General features: G+C 50.2%; 1 protein-coding gene across 1 annotated transcript in view; it reads left to right on the top strand.

Annotated features, from left to right (window-relative positions):
* The window catches only part of LOC127481042 (S-adenosyl-L-methionine-dependent tRNA 4-demethylwyosine synthase TYW1-like), a 96392-nt gene that overhangs the window by 17815 nt on the left and 58756 nt on the right, over window positions 1–19821 (top strand). Inside the window, exons 8-10 of the mRNA XM_051809875.1 lie at window positions 1741–1864; window positions 14701–14753; window positions 17960–18078. Coding sequence (XP_051665835.1) covers window positions 1741–1864; window positions 14701–14753; window positions 17960–18078 — 296 coding nt within the window. The remainder of the gene's footprint in view (window positions 1–1740; window positions 1865–14700; window positions 14754–17959; window positions 18079–19821) is intronic.

The following is a 19821-nucleotide window of genomic DNA, read 5'->3' as shown; positions in this document are numbered from 1 at the left end:
AGGGTTAGTTCTTCTGGGAGAGTTGGCCTGGCATGAGATTACAGGGCACATGTCCAAGGGACCTTAAAGCTCATCCAGTCCTACCCCCTGCCATGGGCAGGGACACCTTCCACTAGCCCAGGGTGCTCAGTCTAAGGCAGAGCCTTTCCTTGGGCCTGGTTCTGACTCAAATGATGACTTGTGGCAGGAGAAACTCTATTTAACACTTAATAGATAAAATCTTCATCTTCCATCTCCTTCCTTGTGCATGAGGCTTTCCCAGCAATATTAATATTGTACTGTTGAAGAGATAAATGAAGATCAAGGCTCAAGAAATGAGCTTGTAAACCCACCAAATGACAGGTAATTATTAGATGTAGCCTTTGAGGGGAGTTTGGATGTGTTATAAAACCCAAGGAATTCCTTCCTGGAAGCTCAGCAAACTGAGTGTGAGGAAGCAGAAGATGGACACAACTTTCTCCTTCAGGAAGGACCATGTTGTGGTTGTTGGAAAAGATCTTTCTACACAACATCTGTGAGCCCAGATTTATCCAAAATGAGTAAGGAAGGCAATAATCTCTGTCCCTAAATATTTTACTCTCCTGCTTCCTTCTCCAGTGCTTATCAGGAACTGTTTTGTCCTTTAACCTCTGAGTCTGTGTGTGGGTTTTTATTACTACTTCTGATTTTTTTTTCGGAGACACCTTTTATTTTCTCAGGTACAAAATAAGCCTGTTTATATCCAGGAGCAGCCAAATTCCTTTCCCTGCTTGGGAAGAACAGTCTGGCAAGTCAGGAGCACTGGTTTCCTTAGTGATGCTGACAGTTGGTGGGCAGACTCAAAAACTGGAAGCATTTCTATGAACTTCTTGATGCCTTTGGCACAAAAGAGCCTTGGCTGTGAAATACCCTCAGTTTTGTGCAGACAAAATGTCCTCTGCTTGGTTTTGTTTGTTGTTTATCCATAACTCCCGTAATAAAAGCCATAAAGAGCTGACAGATTACAAGTTGCATGAAATATCCAAGTCATTATTTACACTTTGATGCTTCTTTGTGCAGACATGAGACAATAAATACCCAGAAAGTCTCAGAAGTGACACTCAGCGGGGGATTCACCACTTTTTACATGCCAGGGTTTGCTTCTCCTGCTTGGAACCGTATCCTGATACCTGATATTCCTTGCCTTTGGTTTTTAGTGAGCTCCAAGGGCTCAGCTGGAAGGCAGACTTCCATGGGATGCTGCTGGAGTTGGCTGTGGGGCAGGGAACAGCCTTTCCTCGCGGGGTCTTTGCTGGTGGCTGAATTTTGGTGGTGCCTGTGGGTGCTGCCTCGGGGGCTTGTGGAGAGCACAAATTCTGCTCTGTGAACTCCTGGGCTGGCACTGGAGTGGTGTGGGTTCCTCTCCCAAAGATGTGTCACTCCTTGTGGAGATAAGGGGTGGTTGTGCAGCCATGGAATGCTGGGGCTTAAATCCTGGAGTCCCTCTCGCTGTTGGATGGGATTTAACACCCTGTTAAAACATCCTTGAGAATTGCTGTGTTAGTAGAAAAAAAATCCAGTGTGTTGTGGGGTTTTTATTTCAGATTACTGTCCTAAATTACCAAAGGGCCAGAGTCTGAAGGGAAAAGGGATAAAATGCAAGATTACACCAAAACAGGAATTGCTGTGTTGGCATTTGCCACTGGTTTAACTGAACTGTGCCACAGTGTTTCAAGTGTGATGCTGGAATGTAAATAGTTGTAATTCACTGTCTTTGAACAGAGAGAACATGAGCTGCAGGAAGGAGATGTTGGGAGGAGAGAGAACCCTGGGAGGAAGGAGGAGGAGGAGGAGGAGAAGAGGGAGATGATAACGCCGGCCCTGAGGGACGCGCTCACGAAACAAGGTGAGGCTGCACAGCCCTGGGGGGACAGGACTGGGGGGGTTAGGGGTGGACTTTGACCAGAGCAGTGGAAGGGGGTGTTCTTTGTGTGACAGAGGCTGCTCTGGACCCTCAGTCATGGCAGGACAAAGACCACAGAACACAGGATAGTTGGGTTGGAAGGGACCTCTGGAGATCATCCAGTGCAACCCCTGCCCAGGCAGGGTCACCTGGAGCAGGTGACACAGGAACACAGGTTTGGAATGTCTCCAGAGGGGGAGACTCCACAGCCTCCCTGGGCAGCTGTTCCAGTGCTCTGCCACCTCATGTGGAAGTTCTTCCTCATGTTGAGGTGAAACTTGTGGTTTAGTTTGTGGACATCATTCCTTGTCCTGTCACTGGGCACCACTGAGGAGAGTTTGGCACCATCCTCCTGGCTCCTGCCATGGAGATATTTGTATGGATTGATGAGATCCCTGCTCAGCCTTCTCTTCTCTAGACAAGGCCCTGCTCCCTCAGTCTCTGCTCATCAGAGAGAGGCTCCAGACCCCACATCACCTCTGTGGCCTCCTGGCCCTGCTCCAGGAGCTCCCTGGCCCTGCTGTGCTGAGGAGCCAGAGCTGGGCCCAGCCCTGCAGATGTGCCTGCCCAGGGCTGGGCAGAGGGGCAGGATCCCTCCCTGACCTGCTCCAATGCTCTTCCTGATGCTCCCCAGGATCCCATTGTCCCTCCTGGCCCAGGACACACTGCTGGCTCATGGCCAACTTGGAGTTCCCAGGGTTCAGAGTATCAGCCTGGGAGCGATGCTGATGGTCCCACGTGCCTCCAGCTCCCAGAGTGGAGGTTCCTCAGAGAATATATCAAGATCAGCTTTGCACCTCTGTTTTCCCTTTAGTCCCCTGCTTTTATTTCAGTTTCAAACTCTGATTTTTTTACTGAAACGTATTTCCAGACTAGGAACGAGTTCAAACTAATTTTAAACTAACCATCCACCAGATGATTGGGTCAGTGAGCTCTGGAGAACAGCTGGAATGAATTTCATGACTTTTTTAAAGCAAAGGACAAGCATGAGAGGAGCCAGACTGAACCCTGGAAAGGTGATGGAGCTGCTCAGGTGGAGACTGAAGGCAGTTTAGCCTAATTTCTCCTAAGAGAGAGTGTGCTCAGTTCTGTTGCTAAATCAATGTCATGGAATCATTAAGGTTGGAAAAGGTCTTTCAGATCATCAAGTCCAACCACCCACCCTGTGCCACCACCACATTCACCACTAACCCACGTCCTCAAGTGCCACATCCACATGGTTTTGAACACTTCTAGGGCTGGTGACTCCACCACTGCCCTGGACATCTCTCCTGGTGCTTCTGAGCAGGCCCTTGTGGTCCCTGAGAGCTGAGCTCTGAAGTTCTCCCCATGTGATTGTTGCTTTGGGACACAGGACCCCGGGTGGGCTCTGCTACCTGTGCTACTGACCCCTGAGAGGGAGAGGGGGTGGGTTTTGGCACCCTGCCCTGCCTTTTTTGGGGTGCAGGGCTCTGTGCTGGCCCTGGGTGGTATTTGTAGGGCTGTAGGAGTGTTTGTCTCACCCAGTCACTGTTGGTTTGCCTTTGGGGTGTGAATGAAACTTTACTTTTTTAAGAAGTGGCCATTTGGCAAATGGAAGGTCACCTTCCTCCCATCGTTTTTTTGACACAAGGGAAGGCTCCCTAGGGAGTTTTGGTTTCCTTGTGGTGCTCCAGGGACATAATTCATTATCCTGATTAGTGGGTCCATATTTCTCCCTTCCTTTGGCATTCTGGATAATGCCAGTATTGGATCAACTAGTAGGAGCTGCTGTTTCAAATCTGCGTTTTCAAAGGCTTAAAACTATTGTGTCTGTCTCCTTGTAGTTCCAGCTGCCCCTCCCAGCCCTCCCCTCCTCTGCTGCTCACCCAAATCTGTAATGATCACTCAGCAGTGAAGAAGAAAAGTTGTTTCTTTTTCGTGTCATGTAATGTTTTTCCTGCCAATAACAAACCAAGAGAGGTTTTTGTGGCTATAAAAATAAACCAACTCCCTCCTTCCCTCAGCATCATTCCCTCCACAGATAACAAGTGCAGTGGAGTCAAAAGAGAATTTGATTTATTGAGCAGCAAGTGGTTGCTTTGGGGGTGGAATCACGGAGTGGTTTGGGTTGGAAGGGACATTAAAGATCATCCAGTTCCACCCCCTGCCATGGGCAGGGACACCTTCCACTAGCCCAGATCGCTCCAACCTGGCCTTGGACACTTCCAGGGATGGGGCAGCTTCTCTGGGCAGCCTGTACCAGGGCCTCCCCACCCTCCTTCCCAATATCCCATCTAACCCTGCCCTCTGAGTTTGAAGCCATTCCCACTTGTCCTGGCACTACAAGCTCTTGTAAAAAGTCCTTTTCAAGATTATCCCTGAGGGCACAATTAGCCCGAAGAGAAGGAGAACAAGTATTAGTGGTTCAGAGAAAGCTGTTCTTTGACACTGCACTTGCATAACAGAGTTTGCCTTTGAGCAGCATCTCTTCAGGCTGTTGTAACCTCTTGATTCACCTTCAAACAAATTTCCCTTGCTGTAGATAAAGTGAATATTGCTTAAGCAATGGTTTTATTTTAGCCCTGGCATTGAGTCTGGGCTAAATTTAGCAGGGTTGTGTTGTGTTGTCGAGGTGTGTAAGCTCTTGTAGTTGCCTGCTTGCAGATACCTTGATAAAAGGTGCTCAGGAATAGTTGCTTTTTAAAGTCACAGCCTGTGCTGTGAGCCAGCCCTGATTCCATCCCATCAGTGCTCAGCCTTGCATAAAACACAGACACAGCCCAGGCTCTCTAGTGCCTCCAGGGAAAGTGGAGTGGGAGAGACACTGGCAGTGTTTGTGTGTGAGATTTGCAGTGGTGCTCCTGATGCTTTAGTCATTCCATGTGTTTAGGTAGAGGGAAAGAAATGAAATGAACTGAAAATAGAAGCAAACTCTTCATGGGAATGTTTCCTGTGGTTATTAGGAATTACAGCCCAGTATTAACATTTGCTTTCTGTGGTTGCTTGTAGATTCTTGAAACGATCCCTGCTGGGGTGGAAGTTTTTCTTTTTGTTTGGCCTGGGTGCCAGGAGGATTTTGGACATGGTGAAGTGCATGGGAGCCTTCCTGGAGCTGCTGATTTTTCAGGAAGTGCATCTCTATCCTTGTTTAGCTTTAGAGGGAGTCTCAAGCTGCTGTTTTAATAGGAAAGATGACTGTGAAAAACAAACAGTGTGGGTTTTTTTCTGTAAAACAAACAAAAAACCCAAACCAAAACACTCTTCTATGTGTCAGGGCAGGCTCAGGTTGGATCTCAGGCAAAGGTTCTTCCCCCAGAGGCTGGTTGGGCACTGCCCAGGCTCCCCAGGGCAGTGGGCACAGCCCCAAGGCTGCCAGAGCTCAGGGAGGGTTTGGCTGATCCTCTGGGGCACAGGGGGTGACTCTTGGGGCTGGGGCTGTGCAGGGCTGAGGGTTGGACTCCGTGATCCTTGGGGGTCCCTCCCAGCTCAGCACATCCCATGATTCAGTGTGACCCCTGTTGGGGTTGTTACCATAGTTAGTCACAGCCCCACCTTGATTTGCCAAATGTTTCATTGATGCTGATGGTCCCACTGGAAGCCAAACACGTTGTCCTGCTGAGCACAGGAGTGCAGCCTGGCAGCTGGGAGAGTTGTTGCTTCACTGCACTGACTTCCTGAAGGATTTGGAGCCCAACCCTGGTGTTGCACAGTGCCAGCCCCTTCCAGCAGCCCTGTCACCTCAGAGGTGTGTTTGGCAGAGCTGCAGGTCCTACCTGAGGTGCTTCTCTTAAATGTGCAGGAGTGACATGGAAAAAACCAACTCAGCACCCTGAAGAGCTGAATGTTTGCTCAGGAGATTCCAAGGGCAATGGCTTCAAACTGGAAAAGTAGTTTTAGATGAGATATTGGGAAGGAATTCTTCCCTGTTAGGGTGGGGAGGCCCTGGCACAGGTTGCCCAGAGAAGCTGTGGCTGCCTCTGGACCCCTGGAAGTGTCCAAGGCCAGGTTGGACAGGACTTGGAACAACCTGGGCTGGTGGAAGGTGTCCATGCCCATGGCAGGGGGTGGGACTGGATGGTCTTTAAGGTCCCTCCAACACAAACCATTCTGGAATTCTCTGATTCCTTACTCTGTTCCTCCCATGTATTTCTGGATATGGGGATGGGTTGGTTACTGATGCCAGAGACTGACCCCCCTGACATTGGATAAATTATTCTGTTGTGTCTTCTCTGCTCCCACAGGGACAGTTTTGCTGCAGTCCTCTTGGATTGTTCTGTCTTTCCTGGTCTACAATTTAGCCCCGGGGTGTCCAGGATACCTCTGATTTACTTGTATCCAAAGGCAAGGGGTGTATTAGGACACAGCTCATGTCCAAAATAGCCTGGGCTGCTTCAGCAGCCACTTTTTGTTGTGCTTTGACTTCGTAGTCGAGCTAAAAATGTGCTTTAGTCTGTGTTTCTCGGTGTATTTGGGCAAACAAGAGGCTGATTTCAGAAAAATACTGAAAGCTGGGCTTTTCAAGTGCTCACCAACTTCCAGTTGAGGTTTTTAAAAGCATTTGGTGGCTTTTGCTGTCCCTTCCTGGGCTGAGCTTTCCGGTGCCTGCAGCTCCGAGCTCTCGTGACCAGCTCAGCTTGGCTCCCTGTGCTGAGCTTTTGGAGTGTCCAGACTTTGGGGAATGAGATCCAAAGAGATTTTTGCAGGCTGTGTGCTCCAGTGTTTGGGATTTGGGAGGTTTTGGGTGCAGCTGTTGTACTCCAGGTGGCACCAGCAGCCCACAGCTGGGCCAGGGATTAGCGAGGCTGCTGCAGTCCCCAAAATGTGCCACAGAAATCAAATGTTGGCCGTGGGGAGATGAAAAATTAGTTTGCTAAATAACACTTTACTCTTAGTGAGCAGAATAAATACAGTGATCAAAGCCAGGCATAGAGAAGATCAATTCCTCAGGAAATGTCTGTGTAAATAAAGAGTGAACACCAGTTAAAAGGGAAGAGTCCAGGCAGCAGAAGGTGCTGAAGTCCCACCATGTGGAAGCTGCCAGGACCTGACTGCAATGCTAATTTACTGGCCCTGATGTAGCAACTTCTCAGGAGCAGAGGAGATGGTGAAAGCTCAGTTTTGAGGGCCTGACTCTCCCCTCATGTGACAGAGCTGGTAGAATTACCCCATGTATAATAAAGGAAAATAAGTATAAATGCATTTCTATTTGAAGTGCACCCCTTTTCGGGGGGTTTGTTTTAGATTTTGGAAGGGGTTTGGAGGGTGTTGGTCTTTGAAATTAAGTCTAAGCTGGAGGAAAATACAGGATACATTCAGGCAAGGATAAGGTTCAGTGTCCTTTCTTCAGAAGGTGACAGTCTCCCCACACAAGGGACAGTGCAGGCACATGGGAATGTGGAGAAGGGATGTGCCCTGGGTGACTGAAAAGTGCCTCAGTAAAACACAACCAGACTGTAGCAACTTGTAGTTCTGTCTCTTTTTGGATTTGTTCTGACCTGAGGGACAGACTTTTGCAGGCTGGCACCTTCCACCTTGAACTTCAGCCTGAGCTGGCACTGATGTGCAGTTCTTAAAAATGTCAAGTTCTTGCAGATTTATTGGGTTTTTTTGTTTTTGGTTTTTGTTTTTTTTCCCTGTGAATAAAGAATCACAGAATCCTGGAATGGCTTGGGTTGGAAGGACATTAAAGATAATCTGAACCTACCCCCCTGCCATGGGCAGGGACACCTTCCACTAGCCCAGGTTGCTCCAAGTTTATCCAACCTGGCCTTGGACACTCCCAGGGATGGGGCAGCCACAGCTTCTCTGGGCAACCTGTGCCAGGGCCTCCCCACCCTCACAGCCAACAATTCCTTCCCAATATCCCATCTAACCCTGCCCTCTGGCAGTGGGAGGCCATTCCCTGTGGGAATGGCTGAATCACCAGTTGGGCTGGTTGATCTTTGGGGTCCCTTCCCCCCCAAACTGTTCTGTGATCCCGTTTTTGGGAGCAGCAGTTCTCTCAGGATGGCAAACCCCAGGTAGAAGTGAGTGAAGCTGCTTGGGCTGAGGGATGAACATCCTTCCTCCATCTCTCCTTGGGTGGGAGGAGGCCCCAAGAACCTGCAGTTTGGGGATGGCTGAGCTGCCATAGTGTTGCTGCCCGTGGGCTCCCTTCTCCAAACCCTGGTGGGGGTCCCCAGTGGGACACATTCCTGGCAAACAGTTTGTTCAGGGAATGCTCTGGCTTCTCATGATGTTCTTTGTCAAAGGGGCCAGATACAAAAGGCTTTTCTTCTGGTGTTGGTACAGCTGAAAATATCATTGATGTCTGAGGTTGTTCCTGTCAAAGCCATAATTTGACAAGAAATTCTGCCTTTGAGTGCTGGAGGATTTATATTCCCACTGCCCAGGCACTTCTGTGCTGCAGAGGAAAAGGTGCTCTTGGCTTAAAGCAGGCATCTGGGGCGAAGCAAAAAGCCAGTTTTGAGAGTTCTTGAGCTCTTTTATGATCAGCTGTTGAGGCTGGAATTTATTCCAGCTCCTGGCATTCCCACCTTGAACTTTGCCAGTCTTGTTTGCTCGACGCCAGGTTGGGTTTGAGCTGCCTGGGAAGCAGTTTATTCCTTTCGCTAGTTCAGGAGACTTTTCCTAGATGTTAAAAACACTCCAGATGTTCATTTTTTGTACAACAAGATGGATCTAAAGCAGCTGGAAGTCCAAACTTGCCATCCCTTTGGGAATGACAGTGGTTCTGCATTCAAGGTGCAGTCCTGCAGCCCCTTCTCGTGCCCTCTCTCCTGCTCTGAGCTCATGGAAGTGAGTCCTTCACAAATCACGAGCCTTCTGTACTTTTAAGAGCACTTTTGCAGACAAAGAGAGAATCTAAAGTAGGTCTTGATGGGCTTGGCAAGGATTTCTTGAAGGTTGAGGAGTTCTAGGAGTGAACCTGAAGGTGTCTCCTCTCGTGCTTGGGCAACCTGAAAAATTCCACTGGCCTTATTTTTAAATTTGTATTAAATACTTATACAGTCTGAACAGGTTCTTCACCAATGACATTTCTTGATGTTATTATTATTTATTATTATTATTATTATTAACTTTCTAGTAATGAATTCTAGCCTTTGGGGTGGTGGCTAAGTGCAGCAGTTATGTTTCAGCTTTGGATCCTGCTGTGCCACCATCCTTCAGCTCTGGCCCTTTTGAACTGCACTCTTGCAAAACAGCAGGAAATTGGGAACTTTTTTCCCCTGTAAACATTCTCCTGGTGTGAAATTCCTCTCTCTGCACTGAGTTTCAGCTTTAACAGATAATCATTGCTTCAGAGCAGAGGCTTTTATTTCAGGGGAGTGCTTGATAGAACCACACTCATTTGTCAGCTCTGTATTGCTCTTCTCAGACCAACAGCCTTGTGAAAGCCATTAGAGTTTGTGAAGCACAGTGTGACACCAGATTTGCTTTTCCAGGCTGGTGGTGACTGCACTCCTGGACAGGGATGGCTGGGTCCTTTCCTTAGAGTTCGGGGGGATTTTTCAACCACTGATCTACTTTTATTCTTTCATAATTAGATTAAATAAGGCATTGAGGGGCTGGAGGGTGTGCAGGGAAGGGAACGGAGCTGGGAAGGGGCTGGAGCAGCAGGAGCAGCTGAGGGAGCTGGGGGGGCTCAGCCTGGAGAAAAGGAGGCTCAGGGGGGACCTTCTGGCTCTGCAACCCCCTGACAGGAGGGGGGAGCCTGGGGGGGGTCGGGCTCTGCTCCCAGGGAACAAGGGACAGGAGGAGAGGGAACGGCCTCCAGCTGTGCCAGGGGAGGGGCAGGTTGGACATCAGGAGGAATTTCTCCATGGAAAGGGTGGTCAGGCACTGGCAGGGGCTGCCCAGGGAGGTGGTGGAGTCCCCACCCCTGGAGGTGTCCAAGGAAGGACTGGAGGTGGCACTCAGTGCTCTGGGCTGGGGGACAGGGTGGGGATGGGGCACAGGGTGGACTCCATGATCCTCGAGGGCTTTTCCAGCCTCAGTGATTCTGTCTGTGGGGTTTCTTCTGGACATTCTGCTCCTCAGCACAGTCAGCAGTGTTTGGGAGCTGTTCAGCAGGGCTGTCTCACAGCTCAGTTTTTCAGCCTGTGCAGATATGGCCCTGCTGCTGAGAGGGACAGTTGTACTGGTAGAAATTCAGTTTATCTGTTCAGCTTCCAAAAATAATGTAATTGTTCATTTATTTGCATAACTCCTCCCCATGCAGGACCTTAGAAAGGCTGGTTGTGTGTATGGCACTGGCAAACCACACCCAGAACTCTTTGATATCCCAAAATGTGCCGTGGGTTTATAGACAGAGAGTCCTGGCTCAGGGCTGAGAGCTCAGCTGGGTCCCTCCATGAGCTCTTTGACTTTCAGAGGAAGAACTTTAGAAACTGTAATTTCCATGATGGAGTTGAAATGCTGCAATGTAGCTTCCAGGAGCTGCAGCCCAGTTTTGCCTCAGACACTGGAGCAATCTTGAGCTGTGACATGACCATCTCTTCCTTTCAAAGTCCCTCTGTGGGCTGTTAAACTCTGCTTGGGCTGTCAGGGTGAGCAATCTCCAAATGTTTCTCAGCCTGGTGTTACTGCCTGATAACACTCATTTCACCCCAAAGCTTGTTTTAAAGCTTAATTCATGTCTACAAAAGTGACACTTAATTTCCAGCAAGTTTGGCAAGCTTCTGGGTCATCCCAAATTTATCATCTCCAGCAGGATCAACTAATACACAGCCTTCAGATTAGATGCTCTTTGGGCCTTTAGACAGGAGTCGAGCTGATTACTGTGAGCCTGTTTATAGTTGAAGGAATCCTTTGAATATTAGGCTGGAGAAATAATAAATAGGTTGGTTTGTTCAGCTTTAGCATCTGAAGATACAGAGGGACTGTGAGCAGTTCCATCAAGACAACACACTGGATTGTTTGGAAGGTGCTGTATCCAAATATTCACTTAGACTTATTGCTCCTGAGTAATATCCCTTAAGAGCAAAGCAGTGAAAGTGTGGCTGGGAAGTCCTGGCACCCACAGGTGCAGACTTGGGGCCATCAGTGGGATTTGATTCCAGAGAATTCCATGGCAGGGCCAGGGGGAAGTTGTGGCAGAGCTAGTGGAGGAGTTGAGCTGCCCTGAGCTTCCTGAAGGGAAAAAGGGAAACAGGGCTGGAGACCCTCCAAGCTGGGTTTGGAGGGCATTTTTTCACATTTGGTTTGAAACTTTGCAGTGAGGAAGTGACTGTCCCCCTGTGCTGGCACTGCACAAATCCTGGGGGCAGTTCTGGGCCCCTCAGGACAAGAGAGACACTGAGGGGCTGGAGTGTGTGCAGGGAAGGGAATGGAGCTGGGGAAGGGGCTGGAGCAGCAGGAGCAGCTGAGGGAGCTGGGGGGGCTCAACCTGGAGAAAAGGAGGCTCAGGGGGGACCTTCTGGCTCTGCAACCCCCTGACAGGAGGGGGGAGCCGGGGGGGTCGGGCTCTGCTCCCAGGGAACAAGGGACAGGAGGAGAGGGAACGGCCTCCAGCTGTGCCAGGGGAGGGGCAGGTTGGACATCAGGAGGAATTTCTTCATTAAAGGGTTGTCCAACTCTGGCCCAGCTGCCCAGGGCAGGGGTGGAGTCCCCATCCCTGGAGGGGTTTAACAGATGTGGATGTGGCTCCTGGGGACACAGGCAGTGCTGGGGGATGGTTGGACTCGATGATCTCGAGGTCTTTCCAACCACAACAGTTCCACGATTCTGTGACACTGCTTGGTTCTTGCTTAACCTTTTGTACTTCCCTTTAGCCCAGACTCTTTTGCTGCCTCCTTCCCAGCAGCACAGCAAGTGCTTCAAGAAAGAGGCTGTAAGGTCTCTGCTCACCTGGAGCAGAGGTGTAAAAAGTGCCCAGCCTTGGCCACTGATATTTTATCTCACTCCCAAGTGTCAGGGCAGCACTCACTGTGTGGCTTTAGCAGGGTGACCACACTCCTCCCCGTTTCCCCCGTGGTGAAGGACCCAAGTTCTCTGCACAGTGGCTTTAGGGAGTTCTACAAGTCCTGCTGTTCCCTCCTGTCACCACAGCTGGGCCTCCTGGCAGCAGCCAAGATGAATAAACCCCTTCTCATCCCTCAAGCTGGCTGCAGTTTGTAGGACTCTGTTTTGATGTTGAACATGGGCAGTTTTCCTGGCCTTGAAAGGAAGCTGGGGCTGCTCCACATGGTGGAAGTTGATTTCAGTAACTGAAGAGAAAATGCTGGAGCTCTGAGCTCCAGTGCTTGGCATCTTGCTCAGTTTAGCTGCTTCCTCTCTCTTCCCTCAAACAGCTCAGCAGCAAATCTAGGAGAGCATGTCCTATTTCCAATTTAAGTTTCCTCCAAAGCCCATTTTAAAGCAGCCATATTACTTCTACTGACAAGTGATCTGTGAGGGAATAATCTCCCATGAATGCTGTTGCTGGATTTTGAAAAATGGCAGAAATAAGACTTGGGGCTGTGCTGGTGGACAGCAGAGTCTGGCTCAGGCAACTGTATTAGAGGGAGGAGGAATGCAGCATTCCTGTGAGCTCTCATCCAGAAATCCTGTAAGAACAGGAATTTTAGCAGTGCAGGCAGGTCTCAGTTGAGATTAGACCTTGCTGGACAAGCCTGTTTGCAAGGAAAGCTGAAGGTCTGGGCAGGGCAGAGCCAGGGTGGGGGAGATGTCAGGTCACAGCCAGATGCAGTTGTGTGTGTGTGGCTGTGCCACTGGAGAGTGTCAGAACCTGCCACAGGATCTTCTGAGTGTCTTCCAGTCCCAGGGAAAGATGTCCCCAGTATTGCTTGTGGCTTTGGGGACCATCAGTTCCATGTTAGAAGAGCTGACCATGGAATGGTTTGGGTTGGAAGGGACATTCAAGATCATCCAGTGCCACCCTCTGCCACGAGCAGGGGCACCTTCCACTATTCCAAGTTGCTCCAAACTCCATCCAACCTGGCCTTGGACACTCCCAGGGATGGGGCAGCCACAGCTTCTCTGGCAACCTGGGCCAGGACCTCTCCACCCTCACAGGGAAGGATTCCTTCCAATATCCCACCTAACCCTGCCCTCTGGCAGTGGGAAGCCATTCCCTCTTGTCCTGTCACTCCAAACCTTGTAAACAGTCTCTCTCCATGTTTCTTGTAGCCCCTTCAGGTCCTGGAAGGTCACAATTAGGTCACCCTGGGGCTTCTCTTCTCCAGGCTGAACAATCCCAACTCTCTCAGCCTTTCCTCCCAGCAGAGCTGCTCCATCCCTCTGGATCTTGGGAATTATTCACTCAGAGAGGCAAATGTTGCAGTATTGTCCATCCCCACGGAGCAGGAGGGAGATGGAGCCCAGGCCATGGGAGCAGCCTGGCTCTGAAGCCCCCAAAGCCTCACTTTGTCTGGCACTTGGGCCCGTTGCCATCTCACAGAGGGTCCTGCTGGGCACCTCCTCTGTGCTGCTGTTTGTGCAGTGTCCTGTGTCACCTCAGGCTAAAACCACCTGTCCTGACCCCCCAGCAAGGTCAGAACCAGTGTGAGGAGCTGGGCTCAAACCCCAGGTGAAGCAGGAGAGGAACCTGGGCAGATCCCAGCTGGCTTTGAGGGGCAGAACCAGGGCACTGTGCTCCCCCTTGGCCGTGTCTGCCTTCACACAGCTTAACTTCCACCTGGTGCAGCTGTTGTGGCATCTGCTGGCACTGTCATTCCTGGCTGGCCCCCTGCCCTTGGAGGTGTGGGGCTCAGTCACTCTCCCTGGAATCTTGTGCCAGAGCTGCCCAGGGACAAACAGGCAGGGCAGGGAATTGTGCTGCTGCTCCTTGGAGGAGCTGAAGGCCAGTTGTGCTGAGCAGAAGACTTTTTTCCCTGTTCAGCTCATGCTGGTTGGCAGGAAGAAGACCTGACAGCTAACATTTGATTTTTTTTTGCCCCCTAAAGCAGGTAGTGGGGATGTGCTGAGTTTGGGGCCAGCCAGGCCAGTGCCACAGAAAAGCTGCCCTGTGAGTGACACAGCGAGGCATCACAAATCCCTCTTATTTTTATGCTGATTTTGAAGTGACTTTTAATCCTTGAGACATATTGGCCTCTAAGCACTTTTTTTTCAAAGAGGGATATAACCCAACTCATAACCCAACTCGAGCAGTTTGGGTAATAATAGCACTTAGTGCTTAATGAGTGTTGTGGGATTAATCCTCCTGGAGCAAGACATTTAAATGGAATTGTGTTGATCTTGGGAATGGGGCAGTGCTTTTCTGTGGGCATGAAGTAGCAGCTCCCTTGCTGTGGCTGCACCAGAACCACGGGGATGGAGCTGGTGAGCCTGAAGGTTGGGTTTAGGCTGAGCTTTGTGTGTTGGGTCCCTTCCCCTGCCCTCACAGCTGCTCTGGGAATCAGGTGTTGTCCTCTGGGCTCAGTCAGACCTGCCAGTGGGGATTTGGGGTCCTGGCTTCTGGGAAGAGGCTGTTGGAGGGTCATGGCTCAGGGCCAGGGAGATGTCTGTGGTTCCCTGTCCTGCTCCCTCCCACATTGCTGGGTCAGACCTGTGGTTCTGCCAGCCCGTTCCACAGAGGGGTTTTCTGGCCACCCTGTTGATTCAAACAGGACTGAGCAATATAAATAAATGTCCCATCAAAAGAAACCATTCCCAGTTGGCTGAAGTCCCTTGGGTGGCCACAGCCTTGGCTCTGATGTGCAGCTGTGTCATTGTTGGGGGTGTCACCTGGGGGCCAATGAGGAAGAGCAGCACTGAGTCTGTGATGCTTAATCCTTTTGGGTACCCATTGGTATGTTTTATGTCTCAATTACTGCAGGTTAAAATCAGCTCTTCATTATTTTTTGCTTTGTTTTCAGGTTACAAACTCATTGGGAGCCATTCCGGGGTGAAGCTCTGCCGGTGGACAAAGGTGTGCTCTCTTTCCTTTTCTCTTTTGGGAAATAAAACAAAGCTAGAGGCTTACTCAGGTATTTCACTTTCCCAATGAAATGTCATTTAGAAGTGTGCACAAACCCAAATTGCCTCTTTCCAGCTTTAGTCTTGCATTTCAAGCTGTTAAAACCCCGCTGTGAAGAGTGAGAATGTGACTGTGGCAAAGAGCTGGGAACATCATTTGCTGCTTTTTCCTGTTATTCTGCTGTCTGCTAAAATCTCTCCTGCCTGCTGGAAGACACGGCAGGAGCAGGACACTGCAGAGGAAAGGGGGAAGGTTCCATCACCAGTGTTTCCATCACCAGTGTGAGGGCTCTGAAACAGGGCTAACAGTCCATTGTTCCACCTGGACGGGCACACAAGGATGTTTGAGCCTGTTGTGCTGGGCTGGCACAGTCACTGCTCCTCCCCTGGTTTTGTAAATCAGATTTAAACAGTGAGGTGTCGCTTCTTAATGGTAGGACTATTAAAAATTCCCCTTGTGGGAGTGTGTGTGGACGTGGTTGTGTGTAATACCCGTGGGTATGTACATATGGGAGAGGATAAATACAGATGGAAAAGGGAAACACAGACACAATTTGGGCAAGAGGCTTTTAGGGTATGTAAAAGCCCCTCAGGAAGGGGCTGGTTTCCTGAAACAGGGGAGAAACCACTGAAGAAACATCAAAAGCTGGGAAATGGCACTTGGGGACATGGGTTAGTGGTGGGCTTGGCAGTGCTGGGTTAATGGTTGGACTCTGTGGTCTTAGAGGGCTTTGCCAACCTCAATAATTCTATGATATATATGAAAACACTGCCCTCCCAGCCCTGCAGTTGTCTGTTGTAGGCTCTGTAACCTTTTCAAGCAGTTTGCAGACTTAAAAACATTCCCAGCAGAGGCACAAAGCCCTGGAGAACAAACTTCAGCTACTTGAGAGTGTTTGTAGTTTCAGTTGTCCTTTGCAGGTCCCTGAGAAACTCAGAGTTTGAAAGTTGGTCTCTAATGTTGTACATTTGGGGAGTAACATTGATCAGAGGATCACAGATCATTTAGGTTGGAAAAGAGCTCCAGGATGGGGTCCAACCATCCCCCCAGCACTGCCAAGGCCACCTCTGACCCAGGTCCTCATGTGCCACATCTACAAGTTTTTAAACCCCTCCAGGGATGGGGACTCCCCCACTGCCCTGGGCAGCTGGGCCAGGGCTGGATAATCCTTTCCATGAAGAAATTTTCCCAGTATCCAACCTGACCCTCCCCTGGCACAGCCTGAGGCCGTTCCCTCTCCTCCTGTCCCTTGTTCCCTGGGAGCAGAGCCCGACCCCCCCCGGCTCCCCCCTCCTGTCAGGGGGTTGCAGAGCCAGAAGGTCCCCCCTGAGCCTCCTTTTCTCCAGGCTGAGCCCCCACAGCTGTTCCTGGTGCTCCAGCCCCTTCCCCAGCTCATGTAGGTGCTCCAGCCCCTTCCCCCTCCACGCTGCAGAACACCAACCCCTCCAGCATTCCTGGGATGAGAACCTGTGGGAATCAGCCCCTCATTAACATGCCAGCACATCTCTGATTCCTGCACCCTGGAGATGATCAGCCCTTGGTCTCTCAGCTCTGTTTTGCTGCTTGATTAACTCTGTTTGTTTTGGAAAGAGCCCTTGGAATGGCAATCACCATGGAGTTTGTATTGTCAGTGAACTGTTTCATCAAAAACCTTGTTCTCCTCACCCAGCCCTGTATTGTCAGGGGTGTTTGTGAGATACATCGATCCCACTGATGCTTCTGCTGCTCACTCTTACAAATATTTCTCTCCTCTATCATTTTTAGTGTCAGAGAAGGCCGTGAAATGTTCAAAGAAAAACTTGTCAAGCTCCAATGTTGCGACTGAGAAAAGCAGAGAAGCTGCTTTTATTAGAGAACCAGAATTTAATGCAGTGCTGTAAAGCCATTTCACAAAATAAATAGCAGCTCTATGTGCTTAGATAGGCCCACACTATTTTTAGCTTAAGCAGGAATTGAATGTAAAGGCTTCTAATAAATTGAGCTGAAATTGGTTCCGGGCAGTGGCTTTGCCTGAGGTTCACACCAGTGTGTGAGTGTCTCCAGGAGCCTCGTTGGAGATTTGGATCACTGGAAAGCAGGAGCAGGGCTGGCAGGATTAGCATTAAATAGACTTTCATAGGGATATCACAGATAGCAAAGATTGTGTTCTGTCAAATCCCAGAAAAGAGCGAAAAAACCTGCACATTTTCAGAAGAGTCCCAAATATAACTTGCTCTCCTGGAATTTGTGGATCTCCTGAAGTCTCTGTTTGAAGAATGGGTAGAATAAACAGCGTTTCCCACCTTGTTTCATCTTCTACCTGTACAACCAGCCTGTGCATATCTTAGGGGTTACCTGGATATTTTTCCCTGCTGCTCAGTGAAGACTTTCCTTTGGATCACCAGGATCCTTCAGGTGTATAAGAAGCTGCTGTGTCATATTGCAAATTTGCTTTTGAGAGTAGTAGCTTCTTTCTCATTTATTATTATTTAACTGGGCTAAGGAAAGGCAGTCTTTGCTCCGAGCAGCTTGAATGCTAAACAGGAGTTAATTCCCATTGGGAAGCTGCTGTGGTTGTGCTGGGAAGGGAAGTGCAGAGTCCTGCTGGAGCCACTGCTGGGTGTGAATGAGGGTTTATAAGGTCAGGGTGTTTATTTAATTTAGTGCTGGAAGAAACACTCTGGCAGACAAATGAAAGGAACTGAGTGTTCAGTAGGGCAACCTTAAAATTCATCCTTGTTACTCCTTTTACAACAACACTTCTTGCATCTCCAGTGGCTTCTCCTGCATTTTTCGTGGGCTGGTTCAGTGAAAGCTCCACATTGTTGTGCTGGAGTCTGCAAGGGAGAAGGTACTGATGAGATTAAAGTTTTTTCTTCTCCAAAACAGTTATAAATTTGACCTCATAAATGCAGTTTGCCTGCAGGACTGTGTATAAACAGTCACACTGTTGATGTGTGTGTGCTGGGAATCGCTCCAAGTGGTGGCACTGGTGGCCTGGGTGACCTCACAGTGTCACTCACAGGGCTTTGAACTGGAGTTCCTGGGGACTGAAGGGAGCAGATTTCAAACTGTGCCCTCACTGTGGTTGCACAGGCTGTGCTCTCACTGTGCTGGTGTTGTGCTGTCTGGCTGTGCTCTCACTGTGCTGGTGTTGTGCTGTCTCTCTGTGCCCACAGTCGATGCTCCGGGGCCGAGGGGGCTGCTACAAACACACCTTCTATGGGATCGAGAGCCACCGCTGCATGGAGGCCACCCCCAGCCTGGCCTGTGCCAACAAGTGTGTCTTCTGCTGGAGGTAAAACCCTGGGGGGGTTCACCTGGGGGTTGGGGTCTGCTGGACAGAGACAATGCTGTCCCTGACCAGCAGGGAGCCCTGGTGGCCAAAAGGCCAATGGGATCCTGGGGAGCACCAGGAAGAGCATTTCCAGCAGGGCAGGGAGGGATCCTGCCCCTCTGCCCAGCCCTGGGCAGGCACATCTGCAGGGCTGGGCCCAGCTCGGGCTCCTCAGCACAGCAGGGCCAGGGAGCTCCTGCAGCGGGGCCAGCGCAGGCTGTGAGGATGAGGAGGGCACTGGAGCATCTCCCTGAGCAGCAAAGGCTGAGGGAGCTGGGGCTGTTCAGCCTCCAGAGCAGAGCCTGAGAGGGGCCCTCCCACTGTGTGTCAGGGGCTGCAGGGAGGGGGCAGAGGATGGAGCAGGCTCTGCTCGGGGGGCCCAGCAATGGCACAGCAGGAACGGGCAGGAACTGATGCCCAGGAAGCTCCAGCTGGACAGGAGGAAGAACTTCTTCCCTGGGCAGTGCCCCAGCTCTGAACAGGCTGCCCAGGGAGGGGCTGGAGTCTCCTCCCTGGGGAGATTCCAGAGCCCTCTGGACACAATCCTGTGCCCTGTGCTCTGGGCTGGCCCTGCCTGAGCAGGGAGGTGGCACCAGTGACCCACTGGGGTCCCTTCCAGCCTGACCCATCCTGGGATCCTGTCCCTGTCCTGTTCTCAAAGCACCCCTGGGCAGGGTGGGTCTGGAGAGAGGCTGAGGCTCAGCAGGAACACCAGCAGTGGTGTGAGTGCTCTGAGTGGGAGGACAGGGAGGTTATTTTTGAGCTCTTTTGTCTTCCACCTTGCTTGTTAATTCATCCCATTAGAGCTGTGTTTCCTTTGGGATTTATGCCTTACCCCTGGTTGCCAACAACACCCATTCCATCCCTCAGCCTGAGTGTCCCACATCCCAGTAAATAATCCTGAGCGACCTGGGACAGTGGAAGGTGTCCCTGCCCATGGCAGGGGTTTGGAACAAGATGAGCTTTAAGGTCCCTTCCAACCCAAACTGTTCTAGGATTCTGTGATAATATTTCCATGCAAAACCAGCCAAACTCTTCTGAGTGCCCCTTTCTGTCTCTCACAGTCTTCAAGTTTTAATAATGCAAATATTTCATGAGAACATTTAAAGCACTGCTCTAACTCTGAAGGCACTTTGAAGCTGTTTCCAGCCTTGGTGTTAAGTTTAAGCACTAGACGCTGGTCATCCTGTTAAGTTTGCATTTGGGAGTCTATTCCAAAATGTTAATTGGTGCTCTTGATGGGCTTTCCTCATATCCTGGCTGGAAAGGACTCAGCAAATGGAATGTTTAATGAGAAAGTTCTGCTGCTTTCCTTCAGAGCAGGGTAATGGTTGGGAAGAAGAATGTGCCACTCGTGTCTCTTTTTTTCCCACGTCTCAGCTCCTGGTGCTGCACTGAATTCTGCAGAGTGCCTGGGAGTGCTGGGCATGGGATTGTCCCTCTGGCCCTACACAGAAGGTACATCCCAAACAGCAAAGAGGAGGAGGAGGTGGTTTGTTCCCAGTATTACTCCACAGGGGATTTAACACAGTTTCTCTTAAAATTGAGCTAATTCAGTATTTCTTAGCAGCAGCCTGTGTGGGGAGCATGGACTGAGTCAGGGAAGTCCAGCAAGTGTAAATTGGAGAGTGCAGTAATTGGGATAAATTGGTTCATTCCACGTGCCTGTAACTCATCATCCTGTAACTGTCACTCTGCACTTCA

The sequence above is a fragment of the Manacus candei genome, unplaced genomic scaffold (assembly GCF_025592945.1).
Source record: "Manacus candei isolate 608988 ecotype Guabito, Panama unplaced genomic scaffold, ASM2559294v1 h1tg000076l, whole genome shotgun sequence".
NCBI lineage: Eukaryota > Metazoa > Chordata > Aves > Passeriformes > Pipridae > Manacus > Manacus candei.
The sequence above is the reverse complement of the archived record's forward strand: the minus strand, read 5'-3'. Positions and strand labels throughout refer to the sequence as shown.